The sequence below is a fragment of the Pogona vitticeps genome, chromosome 11 (genome assembly GCF_051106095.1).
Source record: "Pogona vitticeps strain Pit_001003342236 chromosome 11, PviZW2.1, whole genome shotgun sequence".
Lineage (NCBI taxonomy): Eukaryota > Metazoa > Chordata > Lepidosauria > Squamata > Agamidae > Pogona > Pogona vitticeps.
In genome coordinates, this window is record NC_135793.1 from 2832569 (window position 1) to 2846495 (window position 13927).

The 13927-nt window shown below is 43.8% G+C and overlaps 1 protein-coding gene across 4 annotated transcripts; it reads left to right on the forward strand.

Moving 5' to 3' along the window:
* Positions 1-1000: 1000 nt before the first annotated feature.
* Positions 1001-11624, forward strand: C11H8orf48 (chromosome 11 C8orf48 homolog). Of its 4 annotated transcripts, none has more exons than XM_078380646.1 (7): positions 1001-1075; positions 2006-2139; positions 2483-2748; positions 4244-4372; positions 6450-6682; positions 7320-7472; positions 9769-11624. In XM_078380646.1, the coding sequence occupies exons 3-7, from the start codon at positions 2541-2543 to the stop codon at positions 9904-9906; spliced, it is 861 nt and encodes a 286-aa protein (XP_078236772.1). In that variant the 5' UTR covers positions 1001-1075; positions 2006-2139; positions 2483-2540; the 3' UTR covers positions 9907-11624. The 4 variants fall into 4 exon arrangements, with proteins under 4 accessions (XP_078236772.1, XP_078236774.1, XP_078236771.1 ...); XM_078380648.1 differs by having other exon boundaries at positions 4247-4372; XM_078380645.1 differs by having other exon boundaries at positions 1067-1247.
* The last annotated feature ends 2303 nt before the right edge of the window (positions 11625-13927 follow it).

The window sequence follows — 13927 nt, forward strand, 5'->3', positions numbered from 1 at the left end:
GCCTTCTGAGCATAGCTAAAGAGTGGCGCATGATGCTCAGTGGCTCTATAGGTCCTGTGCCAGCTAGGGAAACATTCTCCGAAGGCATTTTTGTGAGATGGGGGACAGAATGCAGGCATGGAGGGCCGGGGGGGGGGATAAAATGTGTTTGTAAGCCGCCTAGAGTGGTCGCAAGACCAGATAGGCGGGAAATAAATAAATAAATAAATAAATAAATAAATAAATAAATAAATAAATAAATAAATAAATAAATAAAATGCCTTTGTTTCAACTGATGACAGAGTGGTACATTCATCATGACCCTCCCTGTAACTAGACTGTGCAACAAGGAGAACTTGAATATTCCACCAAATGAGCTGATCAATAGTTGTTGTGGGTTTTTCGGGCTCTTTGGCCGTGTTCTGAAGGTTGTTCATCCTAATGTTTTGCCAGTCTCTGTGGCCGGCATCTTCAGAGGACAGGAGTCAGAACTCTGTCTGTGCCCTGGTGCACTTTGTTTGGATAGTTGAGTATTTATAGCTGTGGGATCAGCTTTTGTCCTTTTCAGGAGATTGGGTGATTAGGGTGATCTCTCCCTGCAACAACCATCAGATCTCCGCCGTGAAAGCCTTTGAGAATAAGTTGATCAATAAATGAGTTCTAGCCCTTTTGTGTTTGTGCGGGGAATGAGGCTCTTATAAGGCTAATGGCTCTTAATTGCCTATTTGGGACAAAGCTCTCTCAAATCCTTTGTATTGCGATAGGGATAACTGGCAACACTATATGGTTTTTGGGAAAATATATTTCCTCCCTAGCTATCATGAAGACTGCAGCTAAACCCAAAGTAGAGATAGTCTACCCCTGTTTCATTAGCTGGCACTTAAAGTATCAATAACGCTGATATATAGGTACTGGTGTGTGTGTGTGTGGGGGGGGGGGGGTTCCCCTACTGGCGGAACCGAAGAACGCAGGGCGGAACGCAAGTGCAGGAGGGACGCGCTCAGGGGGGAAGGCGAAGAACGTGACACTCGCCCCCCCTCCGCCACCGCTGGTTCCGCGGTAGCCATGGCAACGAGAGCGGCCTACACGACCTCGGGTTCGTTCGGAACCGGAGCCGCGTTTGGAAAGAAGCTGCTGGAGGGGAAAGAAAAGGCTGGGTGGGGGATAGGCACCCCACGGGGCAGGACGAGGCTGGGTTTCTTTGAGCTGGGAAAAACTTCTACGCCCTTCCTCCCGTTTAAGGCGCGCGGGTGTTTCCTCTTTATAGGGTATTGGTGTCATCTCGCCGGCATTGCTGCAGATGTTATTGTTGTTGCTGCTGCTGTTGATACTGGTCCACTTTGCAGGGCTGTTGTGCGAACTTATGGGAAGCCTTTTGAGCCTACCCAGAAAATGCCTGGAAACAGCTAATAATCACTCATTTGGCCCCAGGTGGTCCCTATACGTTAAGAATAGCCTGCTTAAATAGGTTATCTGTTGGGTTGTGGGTTTTTTTCCCTTTTGTTTTTTTTAAACCTCTCTTAAAGGAGAGGACCCTTAAATAAACGTGGATGTTGCAGCCGGGAAACAAACGCTTAGTCATAGATTTTGCAAAATAATAAAAATAAAATGCATTTTATTTCATTTTTACTTGGCATCTTCTATTAAAATACAAAGTAACACTGAAATGAAATGCAAACTAAAAGAACTTGGCTGGCTTTGGGTGCTGGCACCTCTAAGCCTAAGGCTCCCTCCCTGGTCCGTTTGAGCCGGAGCAGAATTGGAACCCAGGACTTTCCCTTTTGTGACACCTCCCCATGTTCGCTTGTAAGGAAGGAAACTGGTTCCTGTGGGTCCTGCTCCGTACGTGTGCATAGGATTGGCCACAAACATTTTCAGTTTCCCTTGCTTTATACAGGCTGAATCAAACTCAGAGAGAGGACTTAGGCGTTTGAATGTTACTTTTAATTCTTGTAAGCTTTCAGCAGTATTTGAACAGTGAATCACACATTCCTATAATAACAGGCATGTTGTTTCTTCTTCACAGAGTGAGCAAGAAGTTGTCTCTAATCCGTGAAATCTTCAAACCGGCTGCACTGCGGTTACATGATTAGTCAGAAGTGTGTCTTGCTGTGTTCATCCAGGAAGAGCCGGTGCAACGTGGTACAAGGGTATTCAGAAGTAAGTCCCACTGAGCTTAGCCATGTTTCCTCTAGAGGAAGCTGGTTCTAGGATTACAGATCTAGTTTTTTTAAGCACTCCTGCTTTTGGAAGCATAGAATAACATGGGTGCCCCCATGGAACGGAGATCATCGAGCACAAGATTGCAGATGAGAAGTCACGGCCTCTTGGGTTTTGTTTATAAATCTGGGAACGACTGGAATTGCTGTTTTTCAGACAGATCATTCACAAAGTCCTTGTCACAGATTGCCCGGCTCTCGCGCTGACAGTCTGCAAGGATGACAGTTTCCCATGGACTCTGTACTACAACATCCATAATTAATTTTGCCGTTGTTATTTTTAGTTGGGCCCTGGGGTGACCAGATGGGCCGACAGCGCCTAAGACTTTTGCTGCAGAGCAGATGGAGGTGAGCTACGGCTGCAGCAGCTCCGTTCCAGAGGATTCAGACGATAACTTTGCCTCCTTCAGCGAAGGAAACGAAGGAGAACCCTCAAGGAGCTACGAGAACGACTCATTTGAATCTTATTCTTCTGGAGAGAAGTTGGAATTGCCTTCAGCGTCGGATCAGTCTGAGAGCACGTGGCAGTCATCCAGTCAAAATGATGAAGGTGTGCTTGCTTACCTGTACATTTTGGCTAAATCTCCTTGCAATCTTACAGTGACTGAGAGAAGCAGTCCCATCAGCAAAGCCACAAAGAGAGTGACAGAGAAGAAAGGGATCTGTCATCCCCTGAACAAAACAGCAGAGCCCTCAAAATACAGGGTTACCATGCCAGAACTGATCAAGTATGGCATGCAGTGAAGTTAGCTGGCACGTTGATGGTAGAAAGAATTGATGTAGCTGGGGGTGTCATTCTCTGATGCTATGTTTGAAGCCTTCCAAAGGGTCCTTTTGCTGCCCCCCGAGTTTTCCGCGAGGTGGCATGGCTTTCTCGATATGCGCCAAATTCAACTGCTGATCCCAAAGCCTTTTTAAACTAGCATTTCCTAAATAAACCAAGCACGTGGGTAGGTTTAATCTTGTCCTGGAGCTATATTATGCTTTCAAAAACTGCCTCAGTGGGCCCGGGAGTGGCTTCAGTGTGTCCGGCCAGGACTCTGGTTCTCTTGAAGTCTTCTGCCCACGACCTGCTGCAGTCAGCAGAGACAGAAAGATTGTTTTCCCCGTAGGGCTTGGAGAACAGCACATTCTAGTTCAGTGCAAATAATTAATCCCCAAGCCTCCTTTGCTACAGTGACAGTGGGCAAACAAGGCTCTTGAGCTTTATTTGCTATTATACAGAAGAAAATCATAGTGGGAAGCAGCTAACATAAGAGGGAAATGACAAATCCTTCTACGCCTGTGGCGTCCCCTCACACCCCTCCTTTAAAAACCACTTCAGCAGGAGAGTCAAGAAGGCTCTACACATTTTTCTGATATAAGCCTGCTTGTAGCTTATATTGTATAGCCAAGCTGTTTGACTCAGGTTGATAGTGGCTGTACCCCGGTATCGCGGGGTGTGTGTGGATTTGAGATGGGGCAAGAGGTGGTTGCTGTCCAGGTTAAGCCCCAACTGATAAACCTCACGTAGTCTTGAGTGTAGTTATTCAGAATTTAGCCTTAAGGAGTTCCATGAAACTTACTCTCAAGGAAATACTGTAACCTAGTAATGATCGGTTGATTTATGTTTGACCGAAAGTAGTTACCATTTTGTTGACTGAGATTTACTCCTAACTTTAGGTAGCCTTTCGGGGTTAGGGTGAGTTACTCAAAGATCATGTCTGGACTTCTGTAATCATCTTAGAACTGCAGTATGGGAAGGACCCCTCTGGATCATGGAGTTCTGCCCCTGTTAAGGAGGCACAGTAGAGGAATCGAACCTCCAGCCTCTGACTTTGCAGCCAGATGCTTAAGCCTCTGAGCTGTCCAGCAGCTCTGATGAGCCTCGTTCCTGTTGGCGTTGGGAGTGTCCTTCATTGATATCTATTGTTTCTGGGTCACATACCACCACAGAGGGAAGATACAAATTTTGAAGGCTGACTTATTCCTTGATTTTCAGTTTTAGTGACATTTACATATCTCAGTGTTATATTCATACCGGGCCTTTCTCCCCCCCCCCCCAGTAGGACAAGATCCTGAATTTTTGAACCCTCTAGCAGTCGGAGAGTATATACCTGGGAAATGGATCAGCCTTCTGCAAAACAAGAGAGCTGGCACGGAGGTAGCCAGAACTGCCAGGGAGCCAAATAAAGGTGAGTTGATTTCAGATATAATTTGTAAGGCAATAAAGCACTTTCATTTTTTTCATCCTTACTCACTGCTCTGTCCCTGTTCCTAATCTCTTTCTTGTTTTTCTTGCTCGCTGTGAAGCCACTGAACACTGTGGGGCCATCACCCTGACTGCACTCCAGAGAAATCTTCGGCTCCTGCAAAAACACCGGTACAAGTACTATGCTGACATCAATATGGTTGATACAAACACATAAAACACAGAGGTTGTGTAATCTTAATCAGTGTCAGTCACATTGCCTCACTCCTGCTTTTAACGAGGGAGCATCACAGTCTCCACAGTCCATTATTTCTAAAGATTATACTGGATAGAGACATCATATCAGCCTTGACCATTCAGCAGTTGGACCCACCGTATAAGACTGGGCTGGAGAAAGGAATAACCTGGCCCAGTACAAGAGATGCTCTCCTCTCAGTGGTTCCGTTTTGTAGACAGACACGTCCATAGATCCACAGCAACATCACTGTCCATTACACATGCACAAAAGGGCCCTGAAGCAGTACAAGCCACGTTTGAAGTCTGGGGGTCATCAGAAAGCAGGAGGGGATGGCTGGGAAACAAGGACAGGAGCCAACCAAGTGATGTGTGGCAGCAGGATGATTAACTGGGCAGAACAGATGATTGACACGGAAACCCCATCTTTTCTGGTTTCTGTATATTTCTGGATGTAAATCAGAAGTTCTTTAACTGTAAATCTCTCTAAAGCAATGCTTTGGGCCCCACCAACCAGTTTGTAGCGTTGCTCATTTAGGTTTCGAGGCTGGCTTTCCTAAGCCCCTGGCAAATGCCCTGTTTTAAGTGCTTTATTTGGGTCAACCCATATGTCCTTGACCACACCGGCGGTATCTCCAAGCTGCGTCTCTGAAGCCGGAACAATCACGCCCGAGAAATACCTCCAGTTGCTTTTAGGTTTTCAAGTCCAAAAATGTGTCTCTTGAATTCAATAAACGTTGAAGCCTGCAGCCCTGGGAGCCTCTTACAAATTGATTTTATCTACTTAGAAGTAGTGGGGATAACTGCTTAATCACTTTTATGCATAATTGAAGATTAGCTGCAGGACAATTAAGGCCCACTCAGTAAGCTTTGGAAAATGTAGTGATTTGTTCATTTGAAGCACTGCATTTCAGGTAAGGCTGCCAAAAAACACACACACACACACAAAACCCCCCAAAATTATTAACCCAGCTTTACTGTGATCCTATGAAGCATGACTCAAAACATTTGTCTCAGAAGCATCCTCCGCAACAGCATACTACTTGGAGGCCCTCATGTGGTTTCCCAAACCAAGCAAACTGAAACCCTGCTTATAAAACTCCTTAGATCAAGCTGGGACAATTTGCAAGATCTGTCGAAACTCTGCAGTGTGGCATTCTTTTTTTTTTGCCCAGTATGGCTGCCAGCCAACCAGCCCAGTTTCTCTTTAAAAAGCACCATCTGTGCTCCAGATGTTGATGGATTCCACTGTTGCTGAAGCCAGCAAGCATGGCCAATGGTGGTTGGCCCACAGCATCTGGAGGGTGGCAAAAGATTCACCATGCTTGTTGTACAGGTGCAACCGAGAAGGTGGCCCTGCTTCTCATCTTTCATTTTGCCAGGTTAGGGAAAGACAAAGCAGAGCCTGGAAACCTTCCTGTGTTATATTTATCTCTAACGGAGTTTCTAATTAGCAAGAGTTAGATTAAGCAATTACCCAGAAGTGTTTGAATTAATGTCTGCATTAAAAAGTAATTTCTGTGTCACTGGTATTTACCCCATTTCTTTTTTCTCTCAATTATCTCAAGCCCTGTTCTAATATTGATTGTTTTACCTTTCTACCAAAATACCTATCATGCATGAGACACATCTCATGTTTTCTCCTCCCCCCCCCCCCCCGAGGAGATGCTTGCATTTTGCCCTCTACCCTAGTATGCACTTCAAGCTCCCTTGCTTTGGGAATACTGATTTCTGTGAACAGGTTTCACCGATGGGAAGCTGACAGGCCTTCTCCTGCCGTTCAAACAGCGGTCGACATTTTTGTCTTGCTCGTGTCACCTTGGCAGGAATTTCTGAGGTATCTGAAGAAGAACGGGGTGCTCGGCAATCTTTTTGTGCCATCAAGATTAACCAGCTCTGTCGTCCACCAAGCTTAGCACCACCAAAGAGGAACAAGCGGAATGATCAGAGGCATGGATGTGCTTCAGAGGGAAATCTGACGTGTGATTTGAACTGCATTGTGCCTGATCAGCTACTGAACAGGCTCCGTCTGAAAAATATCAAGGAGGCTGTGAATCAGGTACTGAAGGGAAGCAAAGCCTCTCTCTCTCTCTCTCTCTCTCTCTCTCTCTCTCTCTCTCTCGCTCTCTCTCTCTCTCGCTCTCTCTCTCTCTCTCTCTCTCACTCACTCTCTCTCACTCACTCACACACACACACACACACACACACACACACGTGTATGGAGGAGAAGAGGAAATTTCAAATATTGAGTATCTTTACCAGCAGAGACGTCCGGATTTAGCTGAGAGTGGCACAGATCCTATTTTGTATACTTTCCTTTTTTATCATAGGAAAGCTGTGTTAGTATTTTATCATAAGAGAAGAAAAAAGACTCAGTGGTTCTATAACATGTACTGTGTATTACAAAATAGCATAAGGTTTTTCTAGGGCTAGGCCTGGAAAACTGTTAGGTTTTAGACTTACTGGAACGCAAAGCCCTGATTGATTTCTGGTGTGGGGAAATCACCAAATGACACCCAACTCTTCCCCCTACTTAAATTAGTTTGAAAATAACTTGGCCTTTTAAATTGTTTTTGCTCTAAGGAAATCGTTTATCCTGTAGCTTACTCTCCCTTAGAAGTCTGTGCCATTACGCTGAGAAGTTGCATATAGCCATTATTTTATATGAACGCCTTGACTGTGATTTTGCCTCTTAGATAGCAGAAACCGAAATGCATCACCCTTCACAGTGTTTCCCATGCACGGAGAAGAAAGCAGAGTTGGCCAAATCTGCTTTTCTCAGACGAAGCAAGACCTTGGTGGAGGAGGTTTTGCTTCAGGAGAAGCTGGAAGAACATCTGTATGCCAAAGTAAGCTGTGATTTGAACAGTCATTTTAGCAGCTTTACAGATAACAGCAAAAGGGACTGATATGCAACGGTTTGGTCAGCCAGAGTGCCCTACAGCATTGGGCCTCCAGATCTTCTTGGACTACAACTCCCAGAAGCCTTTGCCACCACTTCTGCTGGCCAGGATTTCTGGGAGTGGAAGTCCAAGAACATCTGCAGGCCCACGGTTGGGGACCACTGCGCCTACATCTAATCTGCTTGTTAGTTGTAAGACTGAGCAGAAATAGTGATTTGACTAAAAATTAATGATATTGGCCCAGTAATTTGAGGAGAAATGGTTTTATGAAATGGCTGTTCCTTCAATGTAGCATCCTCAAATCATTTCACTGATGCTTCAGTACGTTTGCTTGGAAATATGTTCCACTGAAGGCACAGTCAAATTGGATGTTAAAAGCAATGCATCTTCCATGCATGCTTCAGCAGTCAACCATTTGTAAATTAATCTCACCTCTTCTAACTGTAAATTTAAATCAACTTGATTAAATTCATGGTTTCAATGGTGATTTAAATCACCTCTCAGAAAGAATGGCTCTAATCTTTAATACATACATATATTTTACAAAACTCAGAGGTATACTGTTTGGTTGTAGAAGGCCCACGTTATATGTTTTAAAAGAACTGATTTATTTTGAGAAACTTTCAGATTAGCTTTGCAATAATATTGGAAAATGCTGCCAAAGGTCATTGAAACAGATGCTTGTAAAGGCATGGGAATGTGAAGAATTTCAAGCTTGAACCAGCTCATAATGAATATTCAAAAGATTTTCTTACCTTACTCCGTTATGTCCGTCATGATCTCAACAAAGACACTGGGATTATTTCATTTTAAAAGCCTAAAGGGAAGTTTTGGTGGCAAACCTACCAGATAGGAAAGTGTTACGAGGCCTCTGACTTACTTGTAGTCAACCCACAAGTAAACTTAAAGAGTAGAGACTATATAACTTTATTTAAAAAAAGAATGGAAAACTGTAAAATAAAATGTGTGACTGTCATGTGTCAGATCAGATGGCCCCTTAACATTTGTGTGTGAGAAATCTGGATGTGCATATAACCCTGATGTTCAGATTTAGCACAATCTTGACACATGTATCATCTTCCTTTGATGCCAATAGATGACCTGTTGAAAAATTTGAACCGAAAGACCATCTAAAGTTTGCTTTAGGTTGTGTATTGATTGCTTCTGTTTCCCACTGTTGGTTTTGTGAAGGAGACTAGCAACTGAGATACAGAACACAAATGCAGGAGGAGGGAGGGGATGCCTTTATTAGACTACTGGAAGTATCAGCTTCTGCATTTGTATTATATTAAGATGGTTAATATAATACAAATGCATGTATATGTTCCCTCTTTTTTTCACATATATAGATATTACTTAATACAGAATGTGGAGTCTTGACGTATTTGTGATTCTTTATTGAGAACGTTAGTGTGACTGTAACCAAGATTGCCACGACGGAGGGTTTGACGGGGCCTTAATGAAGTTCATGCTTCAATGAACTTTACACTTCTATGTGACAGATTCTCTTGGGAAATCAGCCAGGGTGATTTTCGCTCTCCATAATATTTGAGAAAAGTCAAGGCAGGAAAAGAACAGTCTTGGTCAGAGCCAGGGGAGAGGGTGCAGAAATGAAAAGCAACAGTACCCTGCTGGCCCTTGACTATCGTTGACTATTACCATGTTGTTATTAACAATAATAGCCATGTGCTGTCGATTCCAACTGATGGAAACTTTTTCAGGGTTTTCTAGGTATAGGGAACTCAGAAGTGGTTTACCATACCCTTCTTCTGGGGGTGCCCTGGGATGATGCAGCTTGCCCAAGGCTACACAGGTTGGCTGTTCTCCCAGAAGGTGCAGTGGGGAATCGAGCTCCCAACCTCTGGCTCCACAGCCAGAGACATTTACCCTTCCCTCCTTCTGGAGGTATCCTGAGACTGTGAGTGACCGGAGACACCTCTGAGGGCTTTTGATTTCTTGGCTGTAGCTCCCAGCATCCTGCCTGAAGGAAATCCTGGTGAATTCTGGTGGGTGCAGTTCAAAAAATCACAAAAGCCCCGTGCTTCTTTGCTTCATCTTTCTACTGTAAAAATCCACGAAGGTGACTTGCAAATGTAACAAAAACCTCTGGTTCCGCAGCCAGATGCCTAGACCACTGAGCTATCTGGGCAGCCATGCTATTATCATTCCCGTGTCATTGACAGTAATTGTTGAGGAGCAGCTACCAGTGCGGGAAACATCCCACCTTGTCTTTCTCTCCTAGGATTCTCTCACCCTCATTGGCGAAATCCACAGAACCCTTCCTAAGCTTTCTGAGGATCCCAAGAACATATGGTGGAAGCTGAACGAGCGGGGCCTGAAAGCGTCGAGCGGTGCCTTGTTCGTTGCAAAGATTAATTAAAGGAGATGAGGAAAATAGGTTGACTCCACACATTCCGAGTGACACAGAGCCAGCCTTTGTGAGACACACAAACACCTGCTGTGGAATTGCCAGCTTTGCACCCTAGTCCCCGTGCAAAGAAAGCAATATGCTCTCCTTTACCAAGAGATGTTTTTCAAATTACGGAAGGGGGCTTTATCATTATTCTGACAAGCTGTAAGTATTGGTTTGTGTGCATTCCTTTTTGGGGTTGCAAGCAACTTGCAGCTGCCGCCACCACCTGTAAGGAAAACAATTGGTTCTGTTTGTCAAGGCGGGGAGGTGTAATGATAGGATTTCGGCTCGGTCCGTGCCTGCTGCCACTTGTTAAATTGAATGCCAGAGTCCCACGTAGAAGAAGGGCGCCCTGGGTGGGAGGGAAAAGAACCCCAGAAGAAACCAAACGAGGTGTTCTAAATTGCTGGCGAAATGAAAAATGCAGCCTGGAATTAATCCACAACCCCGAGGATCCCACAGCAATAAGCCGTGATATTAAATTAGTAATGTCAGCTTGTGAATGTCGGAGCAAGGAGAGAATTAAACAGCCGACATAGCTGTGTGTGTGTGTGGGGGGGTTTGTAGAATAATGCCCAAACGTTGTTCTTATATTTGCTTGTCTGAAAGTTGATGAACTGGCTTGGGAGGGGGAATTATATCTCATAAAGTTTATGATTATGTTTTTCAAATTTCTCTTTTGATTATTTTACTTCTGTTGTAAACCTCCCTGGAATATGATGGACGAGCCTTGTGAAAATGCTTGGAATGAGTAAGCAGCAGAAAGGAACACATCTGAGGTGTCTGCCTGGAGAGGAACAAGTATTTTCCCCCCATGAGAGGTGACATTCATAAGCAGACTGGGTTGCTTGTGAAGGTGACACCCATAGGCGTTACACTTGTATGTGGCCGGTTATGGGATGGGCCACCTGTAGATTACTAAACGGTGAGAGAAGGAATATGAATCTTTGGCCTGCTGTATGTTGTTGGGTGACAACTCCCATCATCCTTTATCCCTGACTGTGCTGGGTAGGGCTGATGGGGGCAACACCCAACCATTGCTAAATTTGAGCCCAAAGCTCTCTGCCCCCTCCCAGCACTAGATAATGGTTTCTGAACCCCCTTTAACAAGAAGGCTGTTTGTTGTTTCTCCGCATGATCTTGGATCTTGTCTCCTTCCAGCGGGCTGTCCCTGGGAATAGGCTGGTTTTATTTCTTGACATCTCTGGGCATGCTCTCTAGTTACCTCCTTCCAGACCACGCACGTGCCCAAATTTATGACTTCTCCATGTAAAAATAGGTAGAGAGGAATGAAAAACCCTTGATGCATCCATTGGTGTAGCTGACAGATGCCAAGAAAGGATCGTTCCATATTGTCCCCCCCCCCCCCCGAAGAATGCATGTACTGCTTGGTTTGTTTGAAAGAAAATATGATGAAAAGTTATGGCCTCCGCTTACAGCTCCCTTGAAAGAGAGCAGGATTAGGGATAGGAAGCCTTTTTTGTAACAATGTTCCCTGTTACTTTCAAAGGAGTCCCACCCCAACCTGTAGCTACGCAGCGATTTCAAACCTGAGCAGCGCCGTAGAACCAGTGTTTATTTTTATATTTTGTTTTAATTTAACATCATGTTCCACCGTTTTGTGTACAAACTCTCTGTCTGAAATTATTGCTGTTACAGAAACGATATTTTTATTTCCCTTCCCAGCTGAAATGTTTCTTTTTTTTACCTTCCTCAGACAAGCCAGAGACATATGCTGTCAGGGGGGCTCAGCTGCTCCGAGGAGGCAGCAGAAGGTTCTGTTCAAGTTCATGTCATTTTATATTACAAGCATCCACTTAGCTATTTTTTTCCTCTTTCCCTTTCTGTCTTGCAACTGTCTCCTTCACCTGTGTGGAATGACTTGGAATGAAGCGGGCAGTGAGGAAACGAAAACCAGCACAGGGAGAAAGCAGGCAGGGGACCTGTCTCCCTCCAGAGATTGCTGGGTTGACAATCCATGTTGCCTCTAATTCTGAGCGATGCTGTGGCTGTTGGAGCCTTCTGTGACAGTATGCAATCATTATTATTATTATTATTATGGCAGAAAGGGGAAGGAAGGGCACACAAATATACATTGTTTAAAATGAGCTGATGGATTCAATGGTCTCAATTCATCAGCTCATTTTAAACAGTGTATATTTGTGTGCCCTTCCTTCCCCTTTCTGCCATAATAATAATAATGATAATGATAATGATCATGATCATGATAATAATAATAATAATAACGATGATGACGATGACGATGACGATGATAATAATAATAATAATAATAATAATAATAATAATAATAATAATAATAATAATAATAATAATAATAATAATAATAATAATAATAATAATAATAATAATAATAATAGCAGCATACTGTCAAGTCAGCATTGACTCATGGTGACCCTGTCCAGGGTTTTCCAGGTAGAGAGTAAACTCAGAAGTGTGTTACCCTTCCCTTCCTCTAGGGGCACCCTTGGGACTGTGCAGCTGGCCCAAGGCCACCCAGGATGGCTCTTTGGAATACCCGGGGGTGGGAGAGTGGGTGGGAATTGAACCTATCCAGCCAGTTCCTTCTGGCCATAGATGGGAGAAAATACCCATTTCTGTTTCTTTCGAAAGGATTTATGAACTTTTGCAAATGTGTTCATTTATGGGAGGGAAGGAACTTAAAGTTAAATCAAATGCAGGAGAAGGTTTAACTGCCATGTGCATGCCAAGTTGTCTTCTTGGGAGACCTAACCTTATCTGGAACTGCTTTGGCTTTGATTTCTTCTCTGCCTTTCCCTGGGCTGTTGATTTTTAGGTGGGAGAAGCTATTAAGGCAATGGGGCAGTGTTGTGGGGTCACGTGAGAGCTGACTCTAGCACCACCAGATGACAGCTATTGGAACCAGTTCTGCCTCTATTTACGCAAGACCCCTAAGTTCACCCTTAAGGGTGATAGAAGCATAGCTGTCTTAAAAGCGCTGATGCTCACTGCTTATTTGTTAGTTTTATTTAGTAATAAAATAATACTCTTTTGTTCCTACCTACATGGAATCATGGGCATGATCATTAAATACATTTTCAAAATACCTCTGTCACCATGAACCAGGGGACTTCCTAAGAAAGTCCTAAAAGGAGTCTGTATTTGTGCGTTCATAAGAACCATTTTATGCTTTGAGTACTCCTCTCCTCTGTCTTTTCCTTCTGCAATTTTGAAAACTCTACGGGTTTTTCGCTGCCTCCAGGAGAACATTCCCACAGTTTCTCAGCTCTTTTGAGAAAAAAAATTACAGTGACTAATGATAATTGTTAAGCAAGCTATATATCTTAGCAGGATGGTTATACGTTTATATATACAAGCTACCTACTTAAAAAACAAAACAAAACAGATCATTATTACAATGTTATCACCAGCCCTCCTGCTAGAAATGATTAAATGGATATATCACCCACATAGTCATTGTCTTTTGTACATTGTAAATGTTTCACGCTGTGAAAATAGAAGCATGCCATTACAAACTTGGTAAAAGGGTGAGGAAGCATTGTTATATAAGAAATGAACATTTCTTGAACCAGTTTAAAGGAATCAGATGAGTATTAGTTGGTTCAGAATAATAATAAGAAACAGACATAGTTAATCAGCTTTAGCCAGGATCGTCTTAAGAAGGACCACTCGCTATTAAAAAGAGGCATTCTCTGGATAGAGGAGATATTTATGTTCTCTTTCTGAAGTCTGCCTGCATCGCATTGCATTTTTACCTGAAAACAAGGGTGGTGAATGGGATACCTGTATTAGACCACTAACACCTCATGCACAGAGGCCAGCTTTTGACTCCACACAAGTCTTCATCCGAGCCAGGGATGGTACAGTTGAAACCGGAGTTCCAAAACCCATGGCCAAATGTGCGGGCCAGGTTCCTTGTTTAAAGCATATTCCCAAACAGAGGCTGAAGATTTGGTCAGAGAGGGTAGATTCTAGGTTATCCCCTCTG

Coding starts and splice junctions, on each gene's coding strand:
- C11H8orf48 (XM_078380646.1), top strand. CDS start 2,541: ATGGAGGTGAGCTACGGCTGCAGCAGCTCCGTTCCAGAGGATTCAGAC. Junction 2,749..4,243: donor ATCCAGTCAAAATGATGAAG/GTGTGCTTGCTT, acceptor CCCCCCCCCCAG/TAGGACAAGATCCTGAATTT. Junction 7,473..9,768: donor AAGAACATCTGTATGCCAAA/GTAAGCTGTGAT, acceptor TTTCTCTCCTAG/GATTCTCTCACCCTCATTGG.